Source organism: Leucopleurus acutus, assembly GCF_964270905.1.
Source record: "Leucopleurus acutus genome assembly, chromosome: 3".
Lineage (NCBI taxonomy): Eukaryota > Metazoa > Chordata > Mammalia > Artiodactyla > Delphinidae > Leucopleurus > Leucopleurus acutus.
In genome coordinates, this window is record NC_139145.1 from 167,026,723 (window position 1) to 167,053,251 (window position 26,529).

At 45.5% G+C, this 26,529-nt stretch overlaps 1 protein-coding gene across 2 annotated transcripts in view; it reads left to right on the forward strand.

Moving 5' to 3' along the window:
- The window catches only part of CTNND2 (catenin delta 2), a gene marked incomplete at its 3' end in the record, with an annotated part of 926,199 nt that extends 901,296 nt beyond the window's left edge, over positions 1-24,903 (forward strand). For both annotated transcript variants that reach the window (XM_082837425.1, XM_082837426.1), the window contains 4 exons: positions 7,907-8,033; positions 11,780-11,911; positions 17,383-17,456; positions 24,646-24,903. In XM_082837425.1, coding sequence (XP_082693551.1) covers positions 7,907-8,033; positions 11,780-11,911; positions 17,383-17,456; positions 24,646-24,903 — 591 coding nt within the window. The remainder of the gene's footprint in view (positions 1-7,906; positions 8,034-11,779; positions 11,912-17,382; positions 17,457-24,645) is intronic.
- Between the last annotated feature and the right edge of the window lie 1,626 nt (positions 24,904-26,529).

The following is a 26,529-nucleotide window of genomic DNA, read 5'->3' on the forward strand; positions in this document are numbered from 1 at the left end:
GTCTCAGAGCTGCCTGATCAAAGGTGGAGACTGGGAAATTGAGTCACGTGGTGACTGCTGGGTAATCGGGTGTGATTGGGGCTCATTGCGGCAGGCGGGATCGGGGGGCACCTCTCTGCTCTGAGGTTGGACCTATTTTTGTTCCTGTAGAAGTCAGTGCCTTATCTGACACTGCAAAATGGAGTCGAAGACCTAAGGGCCTCCTAGGATTGAGCCCTCTACAATGTATTCTGTATCCCTATTAGTCACTGCCAAATATGCATGGAAACTCCAAGCCAGTGGTTCCCAGCCACGCTATTCATTAACATCACCTGAGTGCTTTTGAAAATACCAACGCCCAGACCTTACTCAGAACAATTTCAACAGAATCTCAGAGCCCGAGGCCCAGGCAGGACTATATTTAAAACTCCCCGAGCTGACTGAATCATTTTGCCCTTATTTTATGGAAAAGAAACCGAGACAGAGCTGACCAGTCATCGTGGTCCTAATCGGTCGTGGGACAGAAGGGCTGACTTGAACAATTGTCTAATTCCACCTCTCTCAACAGAGACACCCAAGGTGAAAGCAGGTTTGAGCCTTGACAAACAGCTCTATTCATTTCTTTGCACACAGACCTAAGATATTCACGTGCTGATCTGAATTGAATGTTCTGCACGATTTCCAGGATAAGAGGCTATGGGGCGGGTGTGTGCTGTACTAGCCTCGTGTAGACAGGTCTGAAAACCACTTAGCCCCTTCCTCTGGGCTCTGTTGGCGGAAGTCTCTCCAGTAACACAGTCTTCGTGGAGATGTTTATGGGATGGTAAAAAATATATATAAAAAGGAGATGGTTATAAATTCAGGGACCTCGGAACACTTAAGGGAAAGATCTGTAGGAAATAGAGTGGCCACCATGTCGTCAAACTGTGAGGACCCAATGGTCATGAGGCTGTGAACAAAGTTACCTTGATTCTCGCACTTTCTGGACCATTGAGAGTAACGATGAAGATGAGAATAGCTTTGGGGAATAAAGCAATTTCATAAAGAAACACGCCGGGAACTTTCTGAAACTGGTGAAACTGGTGGAAGGACAGTAAAAGGGTAAGATAAAGAAAATCAGATTATTTCTGGTGGCAATTTAAAGTTCAATGACTTTGAAATCCTCTTCTCTTTTGGATTTCTATCTCTTTTACTTGGAACAATTTAACAACCTCCTGTTTTAAGTTTAATATGTTAAAAATAAAAACCAATCTGAGGTGCAGATATCATATCACATTTTTGACACCTTGGCTGTGTCTTGAGCTGAAGGGCACAACTTTGCGGTCATTTTGCTGGAGGTGAAAGACAGATATTAAAAGAGTTCTTTATCATCAATATTAAGGATTAACGGCCCTGCCCTAGTTACTGTGGCTATTCTTCATTCTGTTTCCTTCCTTGAACTTTCTTATCTAAGCCAAAGGGATGGTATGAAGGGGAACTGGGGTTAAGCACCCAATAGAATTTGGGGAACAACCTCTGGTCTACAGAGACTTAAAAGGTTAAAAAGAAAATATCATCATCAAAGAGGCAAATAGGGCTTCCCTGGTGGCGCAGTGGTCAAGAATCTGCCTGCCAGTGAAGGGGACACGGGTTTGAGCCCTGGTCCAGGAAGATCCCACATGCCGCGAAGCCACTAAGCCCGTGTGCCACAACTACTGAGCCTGCGCTCTAGAGCCCACAAGCCACAACTACTGAGCCCGTGTGCCACAGCTACTGAAGCCCGCACGCCTAGAGTCCGTGCTCCACAACAAGAGAAGCCACTGCAATGAGAAGCCTGCACACCGCAACAAAGAGTAGCCCCCGCTCGCTGCAACTAGAGAAAGCCTGAGCGCAGCAATGAAGACCCAACGCAACCAAGAATAAATAAATTTATTAAAAAAGAGGCAAATAATGATTTTAAAGCTATGTGCCCAAGTTGTGTGTGTTTCTGTAAACCACTTTCAAGTCTTTCTTCATGACAGTGGGAAGTAAATGAATAATAAATTTATTGCAGGCTGGCTAGATAACAAGTATGTCCATGGCTGGTTGGTTAAAAGAAATGTTAGCTCAGCAATAACTTTCCCAAAGAAAATATATCTTCATGTCCTACTTCTTTTGAAAGCAAAACATTTTTTTTTCAGTAGAATGACTAAAAATTTCATGCAGTAGAAGATGTCAAGGGTCATGAGATCTACCCTCCAGGTAGTTATTCAGCATCACTAAAACGAGTGTAGATTTATCTGTACCCTGGTCTCTAGCATCCAAGGTTACACTTTTCCATGATGTGTGGGAGGATGTGCCATCAGAACTAAACCTGAGGTCCCTTCTGGGCACTGGTGACGGTAGTGATGTTGGAAGTCTTTGTTTAGTCATCACACCTTTCACTCTGCATCAGGGAATGAGGGGGAAGATGGATATGGAGTGGGAACCAGGTCACCTTCCTTGCTCCTCCAGGGGCTCCCAAGCTGTGGCTCAGGAAACTGCTCTAATCCAGAGCCTTAATTGGGTTTCCACTCTGCCCTGTTCCCCAGGCTCCCCCTTCCCACCTCCATTCAAAGTTTCTGTGCCCACATGTATACAATTACCGGCCATAAGCAGAGGTGTCTGGCTAGGGCGACATTCTCGGTGCCTCTGACACACTCCCTGTCATCCTCAGGTGTCCGCTAATCCCATCACCCACAGACAAGTCACCTGCAAGACTCACCTCTGTCACGCGATTGCATTCTCAGAAATGGGTCTTATAAAGGATTTGAAATCTTTTTCTGGTGCTTTCTTATGAGTTTCTTCCTTCATAAGAAGTTTTATTATTACATCCATTTTGCTGACACTTCCAGAGATGTAAGTACTTACCTAAGCATCATCAATTGTGAACCGTTGAGCAAAACATCTCCACTCACCTGCGTAAGAGGGAGATGCTGAGCACAGTGCTACTTGCCAAGTAAAACCAGACCTAGAGTTATACCACCTTTATGTCTGGTGTCTCCTTTGGTCTTAGGACATATCAGATATTAGCCCATACTCTTATTACGAAATACCTTGCCCACCTTTCATAACATATGGAGTATCATGACTTATTCATGACCAAAGAAGCCAAGGGTTTGATTAAAGCAATTTCCTGAGCCACTCCTTGGAACCCTGCCCCCCATGCAAAGAATATCTTCTACATTGCAAGTGAGACAAACATAAAATTATCTGCCTCTGTTTGGTCATGTTTAAGGATTTTTGCTGTCAACAAAGCATTCCCTTCACAAGAAAGGAACATCTTCTTAAAACAAATTTTTTAATTGTTCCCATATGTGAGTAATGGGTCCATTCACTTCTGAAGTACTTTACAGGCTTTTGTAAGACTGCTTCTGCCCTGTGCATGCTGCCATCCTCTGGAGGGTTTAAGGGAAATGCCCAGAATTCCTGCAGAGACAGTACATTTTCTCCTCCTGCCCTGACACCTGCCTGTTACCATGGCTCCCACCCTTCCTGGAAGAGGTTTCAGCTATTTGCCCCTAGACCCTCCTTGCCTCGGTCACCACCACTGCCCAGGACTCCTGGGCAAGCCATCATTTCTGGACTCTTCTCACTCAAAGGCTCTAAATAACCAGTAATCTGCTCCAGTATTCCCTCCTTTCTCCTTTTCTCCTACCCACCTCTCCTCCTTTCCCCCTTGAACCCACAGGCTACTGTCAGTAAGACCCCCTGTATCCAATACCCACCCCTTCTTTTTTCAGTCTTCTTGCTGTGACACCGGCTGTCCCCAAGCACACCCCCCAGCCCCTGGCAACCCTCTCACGTGGTGGCTTGTCATGTCCCATCCCCTCTGCCCGACGTCACTAGGCTTGGAGGTGGACTAGGTATCTCCCTTGCTCCTCTTTGCTCTTTCTGGGAAGTTCTCCTCTCCTCCCTCAAGGAAACCCCTAGCATCTGTGAAAAGGCCCCATTACAATAGTCTCTGACCCTCTTCAGATCCTCAGTCCACTGCCTAGTGTTCATTCCCCATCTCCTCCCTCAATCTTCACTTTCCTCTCCACCCAGCTTAGATTCTGTGGGCTTGCATGACATGCCCTTTGCATCCCTTTGTCCCTGTCTCCTTCCAAATCACTTTTCTAACCACCCCCATCCGATTCCATCTACTCACACCTGCCCCAGGGCAGCTGAATGTGGCTGGAGGAAAACAAGCCACCATGGGGATGAGTCTTCTTTTGAATTCATTGCCATGAGCCTCAAGTCACCTCTCAGCTCCTGGCCACCAGGCTACATGGCCACGGTCAGCCTGCACCCCTCCTACCTCAAGAACTGTCTCATGCTTCTCTTCTTGCTCTCTTCTTTCCTCTTCCCTCCCTTCCCCTCGCCTCTTCCATCCTCTAAACTCCAACTCCTTCTCACTCTCAGCGGATGCATGACCTCACTTCTCATCCCCACATTCCCTCCAGAAAATGTCAGAAAACAGAACAGGACATCCTCATCGTCCCATCACCAGATCAGCCCATCTCCCTGCTGCGTCTGTGGCTGTGCAGCCTGTCTGTCTTCTCTCCTGATTCCATGGCCCATGACCCCACAGCTCACTGAATCCCATCAACCCCTCCTTTCTTAAGAAATGTTTCCCTCCCTCTCCTGCGTCCCCAGCTTTTCTTCCTCTATGTCAAGTCATTCCCATCAGGATGCAAAATGCCGCAATCTCTTCCAGGTGATATATTAAAACTTCTCTTAGTCGCTCTAGCTCTTGAAGCCCCATTTCTGGGCTCCCCTTAATAATCAGCTTTTGCCAAAGGCTGTCTGAACTCACCATTTTTCCATCAGTTCTCACTCTTTTTTGAGCCTACCTGAGTTAGAGATTTACCAACCAGACCAAAGAAAGTACTTTTGTTCCAGTCATGCTGACTTCCATCTTCCCAGGGCCAAAGGACTGTGCTTGGTCCTCCTTGTTATTCAGCTGGTCTCCTTCTCCTCTCTGCATCTTCTTTCCTGGTCTTGCCTGACATCACACCCTTCTGGCTCTGCTCCCAGCTCACTCTGCTCGTTCTCAGCATCCTGGGAATTTTCTCCTTGCTCTCTGTGCCCTCTGAGTATTGGAACGTCCCAGCCCTGTGTCCTCTGCTTCCCTCTATTTGCATTCACATGCAAGGCTTCCATCCATTCTCTTATCTTCAAATGATATCTGTATACTGAACTGCAAAAGTTTACCTCTAAGTCTGACGTCACTCCTGAAATTCCAGGTTTCAGGTTCTGCTTTATTCTCTCTCTTTTCTTTCATGTCCAGCAGGCATTTCTAACCCAGCACATCCCAGATGGCAGCACTGATCTCACTTCCTAAAGCCACTCCTCTTCCAGTGGTCCCCTGTCTCAGTAAGTGACATCTCCAGCCCCCCGTTGTTCACACCAGCAACATCGGGGTCAGGCTTGATTCCCAGTAGCCGAGTCATCAGCAAATCCAACTTAGATGCAAAATCTGCGCCTTGGTCACCACCAGCCCACACCCAAGCCAGGGTCATCTCTCCCTCCCTCTAGTGGAATAGCTCGTTAACTAGTCTCCCCATTTCTGTTCTACTCTCCCCAGACTGTCCTAGACGCTCAGAAGGCTTCTTGTCTTCCTGGCCCCCCTTGCTCACTCCCCTTCAGTCACAGAAACTTTCTGCTGTGCTCACATCAGCCAAGCACTTTCCCACCCCAGGCTCTTCACTTCTGCTCTTCCCTTGGCTTGGAAACCCCAACCTGTGTCTTCAGTGTCTGGCTTCTCGTCATCTGCCAGGTCTCTGTCGCAACGTTATCTGTTCCCAGAGCGCTTGCCCGACCACACGCCCTCAAATAGCATCTCCTCACCTGCATTCCTCAATCCCCTCAGCTTGCTTCCAAGGACTTATCAATATGCCACATGTTTTTATTGAAGTGTAGTTGATTTACAATGTCTCAGGTGTACAGCAAAGTGATTCAGTTATATATATATATATATATATATACATACATATATATATGTATATATATATATTCTTTTTCAGATTATTTTCACTTATAAGTTATTATAAGATATTGAATATAGTTCCCTGTGCTCTACAGTAGGTCCTTGTTGTTTATCTGTTTTATAAACAGTAGTGTGTATCTGTTAATCCCAAACTCCTAATTTATCCCTCCCCCCTTCCCCTTTGGTAACCGTTAAGTTTGTTTTCTATATCTGTGAGTCTGTTTCTGTTTCGTAAATAAGTTCACTTGTATCATTTTTTTTAGATTCCACATATAAGTGATATCATATGATATTTGTCTTTGTCTGACTTACTTTACTTAGTATGAGAATCATCTCTAGGTCCATCCATGTTGCTGCAAATGGCACTATTTCATTCTTTTTTATAGCTGATTAGTATTCCATTGTATGTATATGTGTGTGTGTGTGTATATATATATATATATATAGCACATCTTCTTTATCTATTCATCTGTCGATGGGCATTTAGGTTGCTTCCATGTCCTGGCTATTGTAAATAGTGCTGCTATGAATGTTGGGGTGCATGTATGTTTTCAAATTAGAGTTTTCATCTTTTCAATATGCCACATTTTAGTAGTTAACATGAGTCTTCACTTGTTTACTGTTTGACTTTGGGCGGCCCGTTAACTTTCTAAGGCTCAGATTCTTCCTCTGTAAAATGGAGCTAATAATAGTATCCAGCCCATGGGATTGTTGAGAAAATCTTGCTATGGAGTAAATACTCAATAAGCACTAGGTAGTAGCTTTTATAATAGCATACTTCTAATTTTGGCTTTATCGTACGGGTCAAATAGAACAGGAATAATGAGAATTACATAAAGAAAGACACAAATATTGAAATGAGTTTAAATTCTGTTCTTTGTTAACTTTCGTCCATTTATGTTTGCAATGATTCTTTATAGAGAATTGAGTCCCTCGAAAAGGTCAAAAAAGAAAAAAAAACAAAAGAGTTAAAAGTGGTTGCCTCTGTGAAGCAGGAACTGGGAGTGCAGCAGGTGTCTGCTTTTCCTTGATAATGTCAGTACTCTTTGACATCTTGCTTTGAGAAAACTAACCTTGAATTAAAGAAGAAAAAAGACTGAAAGGAAATACTGTGACATCTCAACAGAAGTTCTCTGGGGAGGAGGAGAGAGGAATTGTTGGCTATTTTTATTTTCTTCTTTATGCTTTCTAAATTCAAAAAATGATCCATAATGTATTTATATGGTTTTCATGATGAAAAATGGTATACATGCTTTTCCTGTATTAACCAGATATTAGAAGGCGAATGGCGGATTGATTGGTAGGAGGCATTTTGAATATGCTGTACATTGAAAAATAGAATTCCTGGGGCAAATCAGAGAACGTAGCAACCTGAGTGTGAATACTTGGCAGCAGTCATGCTGAAGGCCTTGAGCTGGTGGGGACAGGGCATTTGAGGCAGAGAAGGACCTTGAAACCATGTAAGGGAGATGAATGGTAAGGGACGAAGGGAAGGGACGATGCTTCTCGGCATTCTGATCACTAACAGATTGGTCCCAAGAAAAGAAGAGTAAACACTTTGGAAAACTTGGAGGTGGTTGAAAAGAGGACTGGACAGAGCTGGAGCCAGGCAGGCAAAAAATAGACAGTTTCAGGCTCATTCTGAGCAGCATGTTTTCATTTAAATACAATTTCAGGCCAAAGCAGGTTTGCAAAGAGACCATTTATCTCACATCTGGAGCGGAAAGCAAGCACCGAGGGCAGGCCCTCCCTGAGTCAGGCTGTCTGGAGGGGGCAGGGGATGGGTCTCAGTTATCGCTCCTCTCTTTTAACCTGGACGATGGAGGCACAGAGATCCGAGACCTCTCCTGACAGACTGGAGAAATGCTTTGCAAATTCCAATGCTTGGCATGTCCAAGTGTGAGGAAGTGAGGCATCTCTCTGCCTTCCCCAGTTAATAGGAGCTGCTGTCTATTGCAGGATGGATGGTCACAGTATCACTTCGTAGCCTCATCTTCAACCATCGAGAGGGATCGGCAAAGACCCTACTCCTCCTCTCGCACGCCCTCCATCTCCCCTGTGCGCGTGTCTCCCAACAACCGCTCAGGTAAGAGGGGCCCCGAGCCAGCGGCTGCTTCTCTTGGATCCAAGGCCCCCCGCCCCGACCCCTTAGCTGACCCCACAGGCAGGAGGGCCATCCGGACTGGGACACTTACTAGAAATATCAAATGAATCTGTTTTCTTTTTACAGTGGTGGTGACTTTGTATCATACGTACACAGACTCAGAACAAACATCTTTCTAACAGGTTTCTAAAAACCTCTAAAAGGTGTCACAGGCATGAAATGCACATCCTGGGCCTGCATTCAGGGAGGAATAGGAATGTATAAAACCACCAAGTGTTTGCAGTTCAGGGTTTTCCATGGACGTTTTACCCACTTAAGATAGTTTAGGTTGCATTTGATCAATTAGATTTGGGATAACAGAGTAGGGGAGAGAGGGTGTGCTCCTTCCTCCTTGAGAATGACCTACGTTTGAAAACTGTCATTGAGGCTTTCGTTACTGTTCCGTACCTGATTTGCTTTTCATTATTACTTGTACGCCAGCAGATAAATCATTTCATATATTCATATTACAATCAACTGTAACTTTTAAACCATTCAATTTAATTTTTTCTAATTTTATTTCATTCTTTCTTTTTAATTTTTTTATCAAAGTATAGTTGATGTACAATATTACGTAAGTTACAGGTGTACAATACAGTGATTCACAATTTTTAAAGGTTACACTCCATTTATAGTTACTGTACAATATCAGCTGTGTTCCCTGTGCTGCACAGTATATCCTTGTAGCTTGTTTTATACATAATAGTTTATACTTCCTAATCCCCTACTGCTATATTACCCCTCCCCCCATCTCATTCTTATTAGATTTTATTGTTGTTTTATTCAATGTGTAATAAATAATTTTATATGGGCGAACACACACACGCGCACAGATAGAGGCTTTTGTTTAAGAAAAGTTTCTCCTTGCTCTTCGCTGCCCTCCTCCTGCTGAGGAAACTATATTTTCTGGAACTGAGTCTCAAGGGCATGGTACAGAGCAATCCCCAGCAGGGTGGCCCCTCTGCCCTTGAGGATGTTTGTCATGAAACTTTACACCATACTTTACTGTCATAACGATGGGGAGAATCAGAGATGAATGGGGAATATTTGACTGAAATAGATTACCCTCTCCCAGCCCCATGAAAACTTATATTTTTAGTGCGGTGTTATCACTTCTGATGTTTAGCCCCATGCTGAACGAGAATTAGGAAGCCCCGTGTAACTGGAGGAACTTCCACCTGCCTCAGAGGCATGGAGGTGGCCTTTTACACATGTTATTTTCATAGTTCTTAAAAAGCTAAAGAGCAGTGAGTCTTGGAAGCTAAAGGACAGTGTCTTTAAGAGCTCTAATTATGAAGAACCAATCAGTGTCAGGAAGATGGAATAATATAATAGATTGGAAGGTGCCCAGAAAGAGAAGCAGCGCCTTACAGGATGTCAGCATCCCAGGGATGCAGGTGGAGCACTGCCTGGTGGTACCCAGGCAAGGCACTTCGAAGACACCTAATAAACGCTTGTTGGCGTGATGTGATTTTTCCAGGAGTATCCTCCTGGTTTACCGGAGACTCGGACCACTGTGTGTGAGGTCTCAGGAGATAATTACACACTTGACATAGTTTAGTAAACCCCACCATCTGTGCAATATCGGATTCTCATTTTAAAAGCTTTGGTCAAGAGGCTCCAAAATATTGTCCCTTCACGACTGCCTGGCAGTGACTCATAAAAGGCCAGTCTTTATGCAGAAGATCTAGGAGCAAGGGCAGGAGAGGACTCTCCCCAGAGAAGAAGATGGAGAGAGAAGAGAGGAGATGGGGCAGAGGTGGAGGGGGTGAGTGAGACGCAGCAGCCCGTGTTCTGAGAACACGCAGGAACTGGACCCAGAACCCAGTTGAGTTACGTGGAACAATTGCAGGTTTCTTCCCTGCCTTCCCATTGGATTTACACCCAGAGATTCTGGTGCAACTGGCTGGGGGGCATGTTCAAGCATCAATGTATTTTTAAGTATTCTAGGTAACTAATTCTGATGGGCAGCTAGGATTGGAAATCTCTGAGGGTTTCAAGATCTCAGCAGTGAGCCTTGATTTTATTTGACAGGTCTGAGAGGTGGGTAGGGGGCCTTTCAGGAAAGGATGGGCAAAGGCCCCCGTTGTTACCTTCCCAGTGCTTGGCTAAGACATCCACTGAGCCATGGTTTCACTTCTGGTTTCACTTCCTCACCCGATGAAGAGCTCCTCAACTTCAGAAAGTGTGCTGTGACTCGTGTTTTTGTCCCCTGTGTCTAGCACGGGGCTTTGCACATAGAAGATACTAAGTTTGGTGAAATGAATCAAGTGACTCAGATAGGCAACAAGCAGGCCCAGTGGGCTGGAGCTGGGGGACCCTGCAGAGGGTGTGAACAAACAGCTGACAGGTAAACTGAGGCTTGACTGGGGAGGGGCTTGGACACTAGTGAAGGAAAATGAGCTTTATCCTAAAACTCGGAGTTCCCCAGAGATTCACCAGGCATGCTTGCTAAATTTGGATTCCTAGACCCAACTGAAAATTCAGATTCACAAGGTCCAGGGTCGGGTTTTGTGATCCCCAGGTTCTCAGGTGAGTCTTCAGGTTAAACAAGCTTATGAAGCACTGCCCTCGGGCATGGAAGCTGGGGAAGGCTCTGGGACCGAAGAGTAGCACGGCTGCACTCAGAATGGGTGAGATGCAATTGACTAAGCTTGGGATGCGAGTGGCCTCATTGAGGAGCGTGGAGACCAATGTGAGGTCAGCCCATAGGATGGGCGCACGGTAGCTGCCTTGGCACTGGCACACACACTTAACCTCCACTTCTCCCAGCACATCTCTGCACTGGCAGGGCGGCTTAGTTGCTCGCAATCCATCCGATCTTTAAAGAAAACTAAACCTCTTTTTGTTTGCTTCCTTAAGTCCAAGTTCAGGTTTTCCTCTGTTCTGGGCCCAGTTTGTTAAAGAATCGTGGAATTCCTAAGGGAATCCTCTAATCACAGCCCATCACTGAAGACATGAAGACACAAACGGTTGACAGGGCTCAGTCCCCAGGTCCGACAGGCAGCGAGGGACCGGGGCGCCAGGTGTGTGGGGGAGATTGTTAGGGGCGTTTGAGATGGAGCAAGGACCCCCATCAGGAGACAGGTGCTCTCATGCCACACCCCCCAGCCCAGCCCCCAGGCTGATGGAGAAGACCTCGGTGGGTGGGGCTCTACTGGTCCCCCACGTCATCCTCTGCCTTCCTTTAGGGCCGTTTCTGCGTGAAACGTGTTTAAGTAAAAGCGCATCTGATTTAATCAGGGATTCTTCAGTATCAGTAATCGCTCCTCTGAAACGCATCTAATTTTTTTCAAAGGAAGGAAGGAAGGAAGAAGAGGGAGGGGGAAAAAAAGGAAAAGAAAAAAGAAAGAAAAAGCAGCCAAGACGGATCTCATTCTTGAAACCGTCCTTGAGCAGGTCACATCCCCACGAGGATGTCTCTGTAGGGAAGATGCTCTCAGGATATAGTCCTTAATTCCCTGCCTCCGAGTCGTGTGTCCCCTTAACTCTAAAGCACCAAGTGACATGGAGTCAGGGAAGGGGGAAAGACAAGAACCAAAAGAACAAACATAAAAATCAACAGGTCCACGTACACATACTGACCTGTGTTGAGCCAGATGCATTTATGACTTTACCTGTTTGTGTGAAAAGCTATACGTGCTGTGGAATGAGACACAGAAAGTCATCCTTCCGATTTCTTTACGTAGCAAGTGCCCCAGCTTCACCTCGGGAAATGATCAGCCTCAAAGAAAGAAAAACAGACTATGAGTCCACTGGCAGCAACGCCACTTACCACGGAACTAAAGGAGAACACACTTCCAGGAAAGACACCATGACAGGTGAGCTTGGCTGTGCACGGTTCCTCTGCAGAGTGCGTGACAGGACCTGGGACAGGGCAGAGGGCTGGGACATCAGGCTTCAGCTTTGCTTGGCAGCTCTGCGGGACTTGAGAGCTTGAAAGCGAAGATTCCCAGGGATTGGCCATGAGGAGATGAAGCTGGAGGTATAAAAACGGAGCGTCTTATTCCTGGAATAGCTAAGAGAAAATCCTCTCTGCACAAATTTTTTCTTCTGTCTTTCTTTCCCTACCCCTTTCCTTCTCACTTGCCCAGTTCATGATATTTTCTCAAATTAGAGGACGAGGTCACCATAGATTTCTTCTTCGTTGGCATAACCCAAGATGGTGGGCCAAGCTTTGTCCATGAGGATGGGGGAGAGAAAGAGGATAAGAAAAGGAAGGGAGGGAAGGGGAGGGGATGGGAGAGAAGCAGAGGAAGAGAGGATTTCAGGGAGACCCACAGAACTGCTGTGAGCGTCTTCCCCTTTTGACATGAAACCACTCTCTGGCCATGACAAACTCCCAGGAAGATTCATCAGAACCACTGGCCTCAGTTTCCCTAGGGAGGCATTGATCTTTCATGCTCTTCGTCCTTCACTCCCCCAATCGCACCCATTGGCTCATGAGCTGGGACTCTGCGGAGGCCAAAATTGGTGCCATTGCCCCCCGGGGCGCCCGGGCCAGCCTCGACTCAGCTCTCCTCTTACTCTGTACCACTCTCCTTGGGGTGGGGCTCGATGTCCACATTCATCGTCCCCTCCAGGATCCCCCCACACCTCTCTCCTGCCCCGGTTTGCTCCTGGATACGATTTGGCATTATTGATAGGGGGCAGGGCGGCGGGGGTTATGCCTTGAAAGCAGAGCTGCCAGAACCATCAGGATCTCTAACCAGCGATTCCACACCCTTCTTTGCCACATGGATGTGGAGATGGCCCCCTCCTGAAAACAGACCATAGGGACTTCAACAGAACAGGGTCAGATTAGGGCATTCATAAAACTGCAGTACAAGTGTGCAATCCTAAACAGACACTGAGACCCTCTTATTCAGAAGAATCTTAAAAGCATGTGTTAAGTCTCCCTGATATTATTTAGGTGTAGACCTGCAGGGAAACAGAATAGACAAATTGGATGATTTATTGACATGTCTTTTGGACCCAGGACGTCTAAGATAAATTTTTCTCATGGTAACTGTATTTACCCCAGAGGCCGTGGTTTCCATGGTAACTCTCCCCAGCTCCAGAAAGGAGAGCCTCATAAACAGATGCTCGTGGTACCCAGCCCAGCTCAGCACTCTGCCTCCACATACACAATCCACCAGGGAACGCCTCACCCTCACGCCTGAAACATCCCCTGAATGGAGAACTGGATGCATGGCGTAGGACATATCTTCTTTTTCTTTTTGGCTGTGCCCCACAGCATGTGGGAGCTTAGTTCCGCGACCAGGGATTGAACCCGCACCCCCTGCCCTGGAAGTGCAGAGTCTTAAGCACTGAACCACCAGGGAAGTCCAACATAGGATGTACCTTCTGATTCTCGTTCTCTGGTTCTTTTTTCCCCGTAAGTGTTGTCCCCTGTCGTCAATGAGCATGAACAAAGAAGCTCATGAATCTGAGTGCCAAGTCCCTAGAGTCGAGATATTCAGTGGAGAATCTAATTTGTACTGATTACTCCAGAGCAGTGGTGACTCGAAATTCACCTGACCCCTTCATTTTTCGATTATTATCGCCCTAGGTAGCCACATCACCAGCAGGCAGGGATAACAAAGTGAGACTATAATTACAAGAATAATTGTGAAATCGACTGCACTGTTATTATTTAAGTTGATCTTTTCACTTTAACTCTCTTGGCCGGTAGAATCATTCAAAAGGTTTTTCAGGGCTTCCCTGGTGGTGCAGTGGTTGAGAGTCCGCCTGCTGATGCAGGGGACCTGGATTAGTGCCCCGGTCCGGGAAGATCCCACATGCCGCGGAGCAGCTGGGCCCGTGAGCCATGGCCGCTGAGCCTGCACGTCCGGAGCCTGTGTTCCGCAACGGGAGAGGCCACGACTGTGAGAGGCCCGCGTACCGCAAAAAAAAAAAAAAAAAAAGGTTTTTCATTGTGGTGTGTTTGTGTTGAAATAGTTCCAGTGGTACATGATCCTGCTCTGCACACATCAGACAATAAAAAATAAAATCTAATATGTTTCTAGATGTTTAATCTTCCTAGAAAATGGCAGGGATCTTGACAACTGCAGCATTGAGATATACGTAACTTTTCAAACTTATTTAGAGGCTTAAATGCTTTGCTCTAACTTACTTAAAAATGCAATTCAAAACTACACTGTCAATCATGTAGCAAGCCTAGAAGAGCATGAGGTCATTATTGAATAATATGTTTATACAAGAAGGTTCCCTTTAAGCCAACAAGTACTGGGTAAAAGTTAGTTGTTAGCATCACAGTGATGTTGATGGTGATGGAGGAGGTGGGGGCGGTGTTGGTGCTGAGATTGGTGGATGTGTTTGCCCCCCTCTACGATGGTATGAGTAGCTCCCCAGCCAAGCCGGGTGGAAATCAACATTTCATGGAGGGATGGAAATGATGAATTGCCAACCTCTGTTCTGCTTCCCTTTAGCAAATGTCCATCATTCCAGCGTTTACTGGCAGATCAGATTTCTTGGGACCTCCGTATCCCAAGCAGTACCTTTTCTCATTCACCAATAAATCCAGGGGGCATTTAAAGTTCAGTTATTGAAAAAACATCTGAAAAACGGCCATCTTCCTTGTTTCTAAGGCATCAGGGGATGTCTTATACCATTTCCCCCACAGGAAACATTCCCTTTGCTGTGGGAAAACCATGGGAAACATCACCCTCAAAACGCAACATGCAAAAGCTTTAAAGTGAAAAGCAGTTCCTTGCCTGGGTCATCATCTCCTCTCCTGAGCTCTCAGAAGTGCAGATCCTTCTGGGTTTATATTTCAGGCTTCCCCTCCACCTGCCTTCTCTGTATTCAATCTTAGCTTAGACGTCTCTTCTCTCCTTAGTGTTTCTCTGCCTCTGAGGAGCCCTCAGAAAGCCAAAGGCAGCTGTTCATTCAGGCATGCAGCACTGTTATAGCTGTTTCTCGCGGTCATGATTCCCTAGGAGTGTTACGTGCTCAGAAGCACGCTTCAGAGGAGGGCTGTGTGATCCCAGCAGCTACACAGCCTGACTTAAAAATTCACCAGGGGATTTTGCCCTCCCACCTGAGCTTCCCAAATACCTTAACATCCAGTGGTCGATTCTGTTTCTGTCAGTATCTCTCTTATGCCTTTTAAAGCTGCTCTAATCTTCAATCTATTGATATAGTTGGAAATTGGGGTCTATAAAAAAAAAAGAAAGGCATTTCCCTATGAGTTGACTCTTTGCTCAGACACATACATGGCAGAGCACCTGTGAAGACACGTGCTTCATGTATCCAGAAAGGCCACGAGTTCAATCTCAGCTACACAGTCTCCTTTAAACAGGTGAAGTGCGCCTAAGAGCAGGAGGAAAGAACTTCCAGTAGAAACATCTTCAGCTTGGAAGCCACAAGCACAACAGGGAGGGAGGCCAAGGCTATAAAAATGCACATTCTACCAAAAAAATGTATTTTATTCTGAGTAATAGAAAAAAAACTTCACCTTATCCTTGGAGTAACATTTTCCATCAGCCGGTTATAGCTCTGAAGGCAGATTTTTCTAAGGTTTAGTCATTCATTCATTCACTCAGCAAAAACAGCACTCACTCTGTGAGCATCCCTCAAGGCCAGGCACTGTCCCAGATGCTGGGGCAGCCTACAAAGGTGGTGGGACAGACAGATGTCTGTCCTCATGGAGCTTCTTATCTCCTAGATGAAGGGAGGTAATACACAAGGTAAACATGAAACAAACTCACTAACGAGGTGGTAGCACTTGGCGTTGAGTGTGATGGTGGAAATAAATGGGGTAATGAGATAGAGGGCCCCAGGTGGGCAGGGTAACTTTAACTAACACGGTCAAGGAGGAGACGTTTGAGCTGAAACCCGAATATCAACAAGGAGAGATAGTCCAGAGTCTGGGGCAAGCAAGTTCCAGGGAGAAGCATCAGGAAGTCCAACATCCCTGATGCAAAATAAATTTGGATGCTCAAGCCAGGAAGGAGGGCCAGCACAGCTCCCTGAACTGTGGGAAGAAGAGCAGGAAATTCTGCAGGAAGTCAGGACGGGACCAGATCACACGGAGCCTCGAAGACCATAATGGGCATCGAGTGACATAATCCGGTCTGTCTAACATGATGATCGCTCAGGTGATGGGAACAGGGGGGATGAAGGAACAGTCTGGGCAGAGTGGAAGCTGGGCTGTTGAGAATAGGATGCTGTAGCGGTGGTCCAGGCGAGGGATGGTGGTTTCCGCAGTGATGCAGAGACAGGAGTGATGGGCATTCAACCAGAGAGTCTATCAGAGTGGTCTTTAAAATGGGAAGTGGGCTCTCAGCTCTCACATTCTAAGCAGAATTTCCCAAGAGGAGTTTTATTGCACAGCTATTATGTGCTTTTAGTAATAAACATGGGTGGAATGATTATATTGACTTGGTGGCCTGTATCTCTGAGAGAATAGATGGTGTGTCATCCTATTTCATGATCCCATAGATACTGGAAGCAAAAGATAAATTTTTCTTGATATCTAGAGTGTTTTAGATACCCGCTGACACTCGACAATGTTTTTTTTCCAGAGCTTTCTTAAACCAGGACCTTTTAGCAGCTATGAGGGGAGTCTTGCCCTGGGCCCTTCCTCTAGGCCTGTGACAGCAGCCTCAAGGGCCCCAGGGGAGGAGGCAGGCAAGTAGGCATCTTGCCCAGGACTTTGGAAGCTGCTGGCAACCGGAGGAGACCTTCCTTCCTTTTGTCTAGAACACAGACTGGTCACAAGACAGGGTGGGAGTCTCCCGTCTCTGTGTTGAACAGGACTCCGAAGCCGCAGCCGCCCAGATGCGCAGGGCAAAGGCGGGTGGTGCTTCCTGCCCATCCTTCAGGCCGTTGAGAAGTGAACTGTCTCAAAGATGATCAAGCACTTCTGTGAGCTCAAATTAGAAATTTCATTCTTGTCATTCCCCAGCTAAACACCAAGCGGCCGATCCAGATTCCTGCATGCTTCAGTGCAGGTGACACGCTTTTATCATCTGCCAGTTTTCACCAGAAAACAAGGCCATAGAACTGGCAAGATGACCATCTGTTTGATGCACCTGCCTTGACCCCATCTGCAAGCTGAATGTTATTGCAAGAGGCTGACGTGCAATGGGGATTTTATAGAATAACTGTTGTTCTCTCTTAATGTCGGCATGTAAAATGAAGTGTTCAGGGCTAACGAATTTCTTGCATCTGGAATGATCCATGAGACACCAAGCTTTGTCAGGGCAAAACTGGCCTCGATAACCATCATTCCTCATTTGAAGTCTGGCGTTCAGTGCTAATATTTTTGTTTCTCTTTTGCTTTCAGCTCAAAATACTGGAATTTCAACTTTGTATAGGAATTCATATGGTGCGCCCGCTGAAGACATCAAACATAACCAGGTAAAAGAGAGGTAGCACGTTGGTGTTTGTTTCTCCCTTTGACTCCTGTGAAATATCTTGGAAGTGTAAAAAATAAGTTAGTTTCTATTTAACATGCATAAAAAATGGAAAAAGAAAATAACAGTCCCCGCTGCTCTCTGCTCACATGGGACACAGCATACACGTGGGTGGTGGCAGTCATCAGAACAGCGTCAGATTTGAAAGCAATCTTTTGTTTTTTTGGCAGCATCAGGTGTTAGTTACGGCAAGTGTAAGATGCTGGTTACTAGACAAATTGTCTAATTACTAGACATGGATTAAGTAGCTCCTGTAACCCAGCCAATTCTTATTTGGAAGAAAGCATTCATTATACATGACAGTTACTAATAACATAGACACATCAAGTTCAATGTAAACAACTGAATAGAAGGCATGGTGTTATGCCTCGCCGCTCAGTTTAGTGGGGGAACAAGCAACAACAGCATCACCTGGGAGCTTGTTAGAAACACAGAAGAGATGCTTCTCTGGCCCCTAACCCTAACCCTAACCCGTTCAGGGTCTTCTGCATCCAAGTTGCATTTTATCAAGGTGTCTTGGTGATTCGTGTGGATGTTGAAATTTGAGGAACCCTGGCTGGTAGATACTTAAAGAATCCATCTGTGTTTTTGCGTGTGTTTTATTTAGCAAATATTCGTTGAAGCCTTGTTTTCTCTCTGGTTCTAAGAGGAACTATAAAAGCAAGAAGGCACCGCCTCTGCTCCTTTACTGATGAATAACCTCATACTTTTCCTTCCCCATGGTGGTCATCACAGAAAGACTGACATTCTTTATAACTCTTGGCTACTGGTAATCGTTTCCAGAACTGGCTTCTGCTGACGCTCTAGATTCCTGCCATGTGTCATGAAAATAGTACTGAAAAGATAAACCTGAAAGCTGTTTACTTGATCACAGTAACCAGATGAAAGTCAACATGAAAGGGAAATGTGTGTTTTTAATCAGTTCTCACCACCCAGCAGGGCAGCATCTTTGAAGAGGAGAGGGACTCCCTTCCAGCAGGTAGAATGTCTGGTGCAAGACTGTTTCTAAGGGAAGAGGGAGGAGGACACAATTCTGGTCTTTGCTAAAAGCAAAGAAGTCAGTGAATAAACAGAGGGGCATGAGCCCTAGACGGGAGGTCACCAGGGGTGGCCCCCAACTATTTGCAGATCAACATGCCTACCCAAACATAAAGGAAAATGGAAATGCCAACTCTATTTATGGAAAACAATGCTTTTTCTTCCAGCAAATATCAGGTACAGTGAGCCAGTGGTCTCCAGCTCTTAAAGATATTTGTCAGGATGTGATAGGACCCTGGTTTTGCATCCAAGAGCATAAAATCAGTCTTCAGCTTCTATAGGTCAAGAGAAGCTCATCACCAGAATCAGCCTGTTCTACGTCAGCCTGTATCTCCAGGGAATCCCACTATTGTTGGCAATGAAGAAACACCCTGGTGTGGCCCAGGGGTCCTTGGCATCGCACAGTGTGGCTGCAGTACATTCCAACAGACTGCTTGCAACCTAGGTTTAGAGGACAGTCCACAATGGTTCTAAGAGGCACATTCTCTTCACCCAAGCCTATTCTGAGCATTTAAGAAAATTGGAATTAACGCACCAAGATGGCATCCCTGCCCCGAGAGAGTGAGCACAGCCTATTGTATGCAGCCTTTTCATTCTAGGGCCTCCTGGGCCCTAGAATGAACTCGACTCAACCTCGGTGTGAAACGTCAAGGCCACGGTGTCTCAGGTGGATGTACTGAAACTCAGTCTGGATGGAGAGCAAGCTCTGAGCCACTCGTCAGCACAGGGGAGACATTGCAGGCCGACCCCCAGCAGAGCTGAGTCCTGTGGCCATAGCTCAGTGCCATCATTATTCCCTCAGCTGGTCCAGCCGAGGGAAGGGGGCAACTGGACTGTTAACTCCATTCTAATATCAAGCAACATTTTTGAAATGTCCACCAAAGAGAGTTGATTTTACCTAAAAAAATTTTTCCAAGAAAATCATTATGACACTCCAGTGACTTGAGAAAATAATAAAGGTTTTACTTGTTTTGGACTCTGTTATCAGGATACACTTTGACTTTACTTACAGCCTTCCCTCTTGGGAATTCGGTAAAGGAAGACCATCCTGACCATTCAGAAAAGTTGGCCATTTGCTCCTCTTCCAGATGGGTGCTTCTGGAGATGACCTTGTAAACAGCATCCATGGTGTGGATTTTCTGCCCGTGTGAGCATGGTTGGTTATCACAGATGGCTTTTGTTTTTGGAACTTTTCTGGGCTAAAAGCCACTTCACAACCTCATAGCTAGTAAATGGCCAGCTTGAAAAATTTAACCGGGAGGGATGTGCCAGGGTCCATTCAGTTTTGGTGTTAAAGCTGGGCCTCCTGAGCTTTGCAGAGGAGTCTGGACAGGGATTCATCTTAGAGAAGAAGTGATTCACCGAGGGAAACTAGTTTCAGGGGGATCTCTGGGACGAGGCAAAAGACAGTGAGATCTGAAAATAAGGCAACAGCCCTGGATGCATGGCCAAGCAAGAGAGGGGCCGGGGCAGGAGGTGGGAGGCGGGCTTCCCCTGACTCAGCAGAGAAGCAGCCAGGCAGCCTCGCAGCTGTGGCACACCCCACGTGACTACCTGCCACTCCAGTTTCGAATCAGTGAATTCTGAGCATAAGGACTCCTAGAAGAAACAACCATTCGTGTGAAATAAGATTTGTGATCCTCGGTTTTATGTTTGGGGTCACAGATATTGTTTTAAGAGTTAAGTACTCAAACCCTTCAATAACCCTGCTGAGCTTCTACCAGTCTATCCCGTACTTATAAAGAAAAATAGCATATTTAACCGTATCCCGCTGGCAATAGGATTTTTGTTCATAAACTAGAAACAAAGGGTTTTGGTGTTTTGCTGACTGGTTTTCAGATTATTACAGACAGCAATAAAAATGGCATCTTGAGTTCCTCAGTCTGGCTGCCAGGTGGGCAGGCAAATAAAATTATCCCCAGAGCTGAGGAAATTGGGATTCAAGGAGGGTAAGGGTTCACCCTCAGTCACCTGAAGAAGCTCGGAAGAGGCAAAGACTCCAGCCTGGGTCTTCTGTCCTCTTGTGCCATGTGCCCTCCTGTATACCACTGGTTCTCAAATTTGAGGGTGAGTCAGGATCCCTGGAAGACTGTTAAACATAGATTACTGTGCCCCAACCCCAGATGTTCTGATTCAGTAGGTCTGGGATGGAGCCCAATAATTTGTACCCCTAAAGAGTTCCCAGGCAATATTGATGCTCCTGGTCTTGGGACCACACTTTGAGAAGCACTGATCTTCACCACGGCTTCATTCGTTGTATAATGATAACACCCTGAGTCTTCAGCTTTCACTGTGCAGTAGACTTTGAAGGTCTGTAGTGGGCGGCTATTTCCCTTGTGTTAGAAATACGTTCAGTTGGTGGGCAAACTCAGTGAGGAATACAAAGGAGTCTTCCATCAGCGTGCTACAGGGGTGGGAGCTAAGAAGGAGCAGCGTCCTTTATAATTTACACTAAACATTCTGCTGCTGAGGAAAGCTTTCAGCAAGGATGACTCTGTGGGAGCAGAAGCCACAGGACGGAGCGCCGAGAGTGTGGACCCCCGTGATGGCCACGTGAGCCAGCTGGTGGCACCTGCCCTTCCCAGAGAGGATGCTGCCTTAAGCAGAGCAGACAACAGCCTCAGGCTCCTTGGATATGCCAGGGCTCCTCTGGACCACAAGAGACTCAGATTCAGAATACATGACTGTGGGATAGGAGCATCATTCCACCTCCTTTACAGAAGTCTGGCTTGTCCACACTGTATGTTAGAAAAAAAAAAAAAAAAGCATTTATTTTAGCTCCTCTATGGGGAAGGCTGGTATTGGGGAGCATTTCACCTGCCTAATCTTGAACACTGTCAGATAGTCTCTTAAAGTAAATGACAAAATACAGCCAACATACCTCTGCGGTGAATGCATCTTAGCAGCCAACATCCATACCACTGGGACCAGGGAGCAAATTTAATCCCTTCAAACACAGCTGTGCCACCATCAACTATTCTGGGTGGTTCATTCACACAAATTCTCCGAACTGCAGAACTCAACCTGAGAAGGGGTTGATATGGGACCTTATGAACAATACAAATGAACTGAAGAAGGTAACTCCTGATATGAGACTAAAATAAGCTTGTGCTCAACCCAAAAATGTCCACCAGCCAGAGAGAACATAGCAGTAGTAAGAAATTTGAAACAGGCTTTGCCAGAAAAGAAAAGAAAGAAAGAAGCAGCCACTGTGGAGGAGGGCCATGATCCTCGTAAGTAGCTTCCCCTGAAGACCTCCCAAGCTCTAGCACTGCCCCTCCCCTGGTTACTGAGACCAGCACAGAGAAGTCAGGCCTCATCTTGGTTTCCTTTGTCCATGGCCTCCCTTCTCATCACAGGGTCTGGAGTCAACTCAGTGAGGCTGCCCGCCCCCCAAGGTGGAGCCACCTTAGCTCAACAGAGACTGTGCTCCTGTCTCAGAGAGAACATGGACTTTGGAGTCAGCCAGGTGTGCATTCACATCCCAGCCTCACTCCACCAGGAGCCATGGCATCCTGCACAAGTTTCTTATCTTCTCTGACCTTCAGTTTCTTCATCTATAAATCGGGAATTGGATGGATAAATGGATGGATGGGAAGGAAGGAAGGAAGGAAGGAAGGAGGGAGAAATTGAGAGAGAGGAAAGGTGGAGGGAGAGAAGGAGATAGATTAGATAGATAAATAGGTAGATGATAGATGGATAAATGGATGGATGGATAGATATACAGACATAAACATGCATCCATATATGTATGCATATATACATATACAAGAGTAAACAAAGAAGAATTTGTTACATGTTGAATATAGAGCCCACTGAAATAGAGCCAGTAAATTCTAGTTCCCTCCCTATGTAATTTTTCCAAACCTCCCAACTCTAATACTTTGTATGCTCCACACTTGGGTAGCAGCACCGAGATGGAGCGGAGAAGTTCCACGTAGCGCTCAGCTCTTCAAAGACCAGCAAAGGGCACCTTAGCCTATCCCAATGATCAGGTACACGTGGTCTTAGCAATGTTTAATTGCAGGTGTTGAAGTTCCGAATGTCCCCCTCATGCCCAGGCTCTTAGGCTAACACACATTTACACTCTGAGGACTTTCACAGGTAGACAGAAACCTCATTCATTCAGCCACCACTATCTGGAAGTGTGAGGCCACCTGGATGGCAGCTATGATGAAGTTCACCGCTTCTTTGAAGAGCAGGTCGATTACTAGTGTAAATCAATGACATATAAAAGAGGGAGTTTCGCTTACTTGAGAGAAGAATTACGGGCAGGCCATTAGAAGCATTCATTCACACACAACGTGCTAATTACAAATCATTATCTATCAACTAAGACCAATTTCTAGAGGATGTTTCCATGCTGAACCTTAGTTAAATTAGTAGGGAATTACCGAGTCCACTGGCAGGTGATCAAACTGTGCTTTTTTAGGAGTGTTCCATCGTTCCTCCCAGACCTCCTGCACAATCATTGCCCTCGAGGAGCTTTGTGGATGCCATTATGCAGTGGCTGTGGGGATGGTCCTTCCCCCATGCCTTGGGGGTATCCTCACTTTGGGAGCGTGATGCTTAGGAAGGGACCTCAGAGGCAGTGGGAAGGGGATAGCTAGGCCCTGACATATAAATGCTAATTATCAGCCTATGAACACTGTCTGTTTTACTGTCCTTAAAGCAAAGCGGAGGGAACTAACTAACTAACTAAACTTCACGTATCCCAAAGAATCCTGTGGTCCCTTTAGCCCCTAAAGGCCCCCTACATCAGACAGTAACCTGCAGAGGACAGGAATGGAAACGGGGGACACTGAAGTGGGCTGGGGGACATTGGACAAGTCTGAAGACCCCTCTCCCCTAACCAAAGTCTTCATAATCCCACATTATTCTTGAGTCCCATCAATTCTCAATTGAACCAAGTTAGGAGATGTTTTGGTTCTCCAGAGCATAGAGTATTTGAAGTGGATTCCCTCTTCTTCTCACATGCTTCTCTGTATCCTTCTAAGGCTGTGGTACCTGGTCACTTAGGCAGGTGTAATGGAATGGCCCTATTACTGGGAAGCCTCCATCCTCCAGAGAGGTATTGGTCACAGCCCTCTGAGCTGGCAGGAGGATGCCCAAGTGACCATTAGACCTTGTACATCTTCACTTTCTCTTTGTCTGGGATTACAGCACCCAGGCATGATGGAAAAAATGCAGGAAAGATGACTATAAATTACTTGTGTTCTGTAGTGTCTAGTGTATACCTCTTTAATTTGAAAAAGTTTAACTAGTAAAATGGTTCACCTATCATGGCAGTTTTGGCAATTTCTCAAAAAGGTAAACATAGAATTACCATCAGATCCAACAATTCCACTTCTCGGTACATACCCCCCAAAAATTGAAAGCAGGGACTCAAACAGATACTGGTGCACCCACGTTCACAGCAGCGTTATTCACAATAGTCAAAGGGTGGAAATAATACAAGTGTCCATCAGTGGATAAGTGGATAAACAAATGTGTTCTCTCCATACAATGGAATATTATTTAGCCTTAAAAAGGAAGGAAATTCTGTCACATGCTACAACATGGATGGATAAACCTTGAGGACATTATGTTAAGTGAAAGAAGGGAGACCCAAAAGGACAAATACTCTATTATTCCACTTCTATGAGGTACCTAGACTAGTGAAATTCATAGAGGTGGAAAATAGAACGACGGTTGCCACAAGCTGCGAAAAGAGGGTGGGATGGGGACTGAAGCTTAATGGATACAGAGTTTTTGTTTGCGATGATGAAAAAGTTATGAAAATGGATAGTGGTGACCGTGGCCCAGGCGACGGATTTACTTAATGCCACTGAAAACGATTAAAATGGTCCATTTTATGTTATGTATACTTTACCATAATAATAATATTTTTAAAAAAAAGATTACCTAGAATGATAGCGCATGGACTCAGGAACCAACTTGAAAAAGGAAAGTCAATCAGGAGAAGCTCGATACTGGTAACTGCATGGAGGATGTTCGGAGCCTTGACTTTGAGAGAGGGTTGAGCGCATCGGCGGCGGGGGAGGACGGGTCAAGGGCAAATGCGCTAACCCCAGTGGATCTTCTTTTCTGGGCAGGTTTCAGCACAGCCAGTCCCACAGGAGCCCAGCAGAAAAGACTACGAGACCTACCAGCCGTTTCCGAATTCCACGAGAAACTACGACGAGTCCTTCTTCGAGGACCAGGTCCACCACCGCCCTCCGGCCAGCGAGTACATGCACCTGGGACTCAAGTCCACGGGCAACTATGTCGACTTCTACTCTGCTGCCCGTCCCTACAGTGAACTGAACTATGAAACGAGCCACTACCCCGCGTCCCCCGACTCCTGGGTGTGAGGCAGGCAGCACCGGGAACAGTGCATGTGCATGCAAGACCACAGACATTGCTATTTTTCTTTTCCCCTGCAAATTTAGTTTGTTAAAGCCTGTTCCATAGGAAGGCTGGGATAACCAGTAAGGAAACATTAAGAGCTATTTCAGAAAGCTAACTGAATCGAACGTTAACTTGAAAGTCAGTAGAAAGTGATCCTCAATCTGACCTTGTACAACACCTTTCTAGTGCAGGCTGGAGAGTCTAAAAAGTGCTTTCCACTGAATGTGGCTGAAGGCAGCACAGAAGGCGGTCGGGGTGACGGTTGTAAGCACAGAGGCACGTGGTTCACACACTTCAGAGGGACGGCTTCTCACGCTTTGTTTACTCTTCATCCGTTGTGATTCTAGGCTTCAAGTTGCACTCGGGTTCCTCTGTACAGCAAGATGTTTCTTGCCCTTTGTTAATGCATTGTTGTAAAGTATTTGATGTACATTACAGATTAAAGAAGAAAAGCGCATTGTGTATATTACACCAATGCTGCGACGTTTCCTCATCTATGGTTCTAAATATTGCTTCAATTTCAAACTTTTGAAAGATGTATGGATTTCCAGTTTTTCTTTTCTTTCTCGCAGTATGTTTTAACAGAAAAAAATGGGAAAAAAGGAATATTTAGCAGTATTGTTCGTTCTGATATGTGAATTTGTTTGTGGCAACTAAGCAAGGCATTCAACAGTTTCTGACAATTAACATCCATCATTCCACACTCCTTGTCAACAAAGTGCTTTTTCACTGCCTAAAATTTTAGATGTAGATATTTGAAATAGATTTTTTCATTTATACCAGTTTTCTTTATGATGATACAGTGTTAAAAGAAAATAAATTACAATTGATCTGTCATCCATATTTGCTAAGAATGTCTATTTCCAAGGATCTATCTTACAAAACACACATTCTACTCGTGTGTCTGTGCGTGTGTGGGTGTGTGTCCACGTATGTATAAAAATGACCTGTGTGAGATTTTATTTGGATAGAAGCTATTTCATTTGCTGTTCCTCTTGTACAAACTTTGTTTTTGGTTTCTAGTATGAATGTACATCAGCCGTTCCTTTTGTACTCTATCTATACTTCTGACCATCTAGTGACTCAGGATATTAGGCCAGTGGAGGTAAAGTTATAGGATTCTCACACATTCACGCATTCTTGGATACCAACCCTTTCTACGGGCCCATTTCCTTCCATGTTTCATGCCCTCAGAACATGATAAACCATGGCCAACTCAATAATTTCACTTTGGAGCCAATTACTTGAAATAGCCACAGAAAATGTAAACTGCTCGCCTTATTCCCCCCAAACTCTTTTGTTCGTGTGGCAGGGAGCAGTAGACAATTATGGATTCGATTATTAAAACTGAACTTGAAGCTAATGGTAGAATAGTTGTTAACAGAGCTAGGAAGTAAGGCTAACCATTCAAAAGAACAGGGGCTGTGGGTAAATTAGCTTTGCTCTTTAGATGCAAGTGACTGAGGCCAATAGGTGCCTAGTAAATGTTAACTGTTCTTGAAAAAATAAAACATTAAATAACAAAAGAAATTGGCTGCCATCTTCCTTTAAAACTTTCTCCCCTTCGCTCTATGTAGTTTAATTCAGCT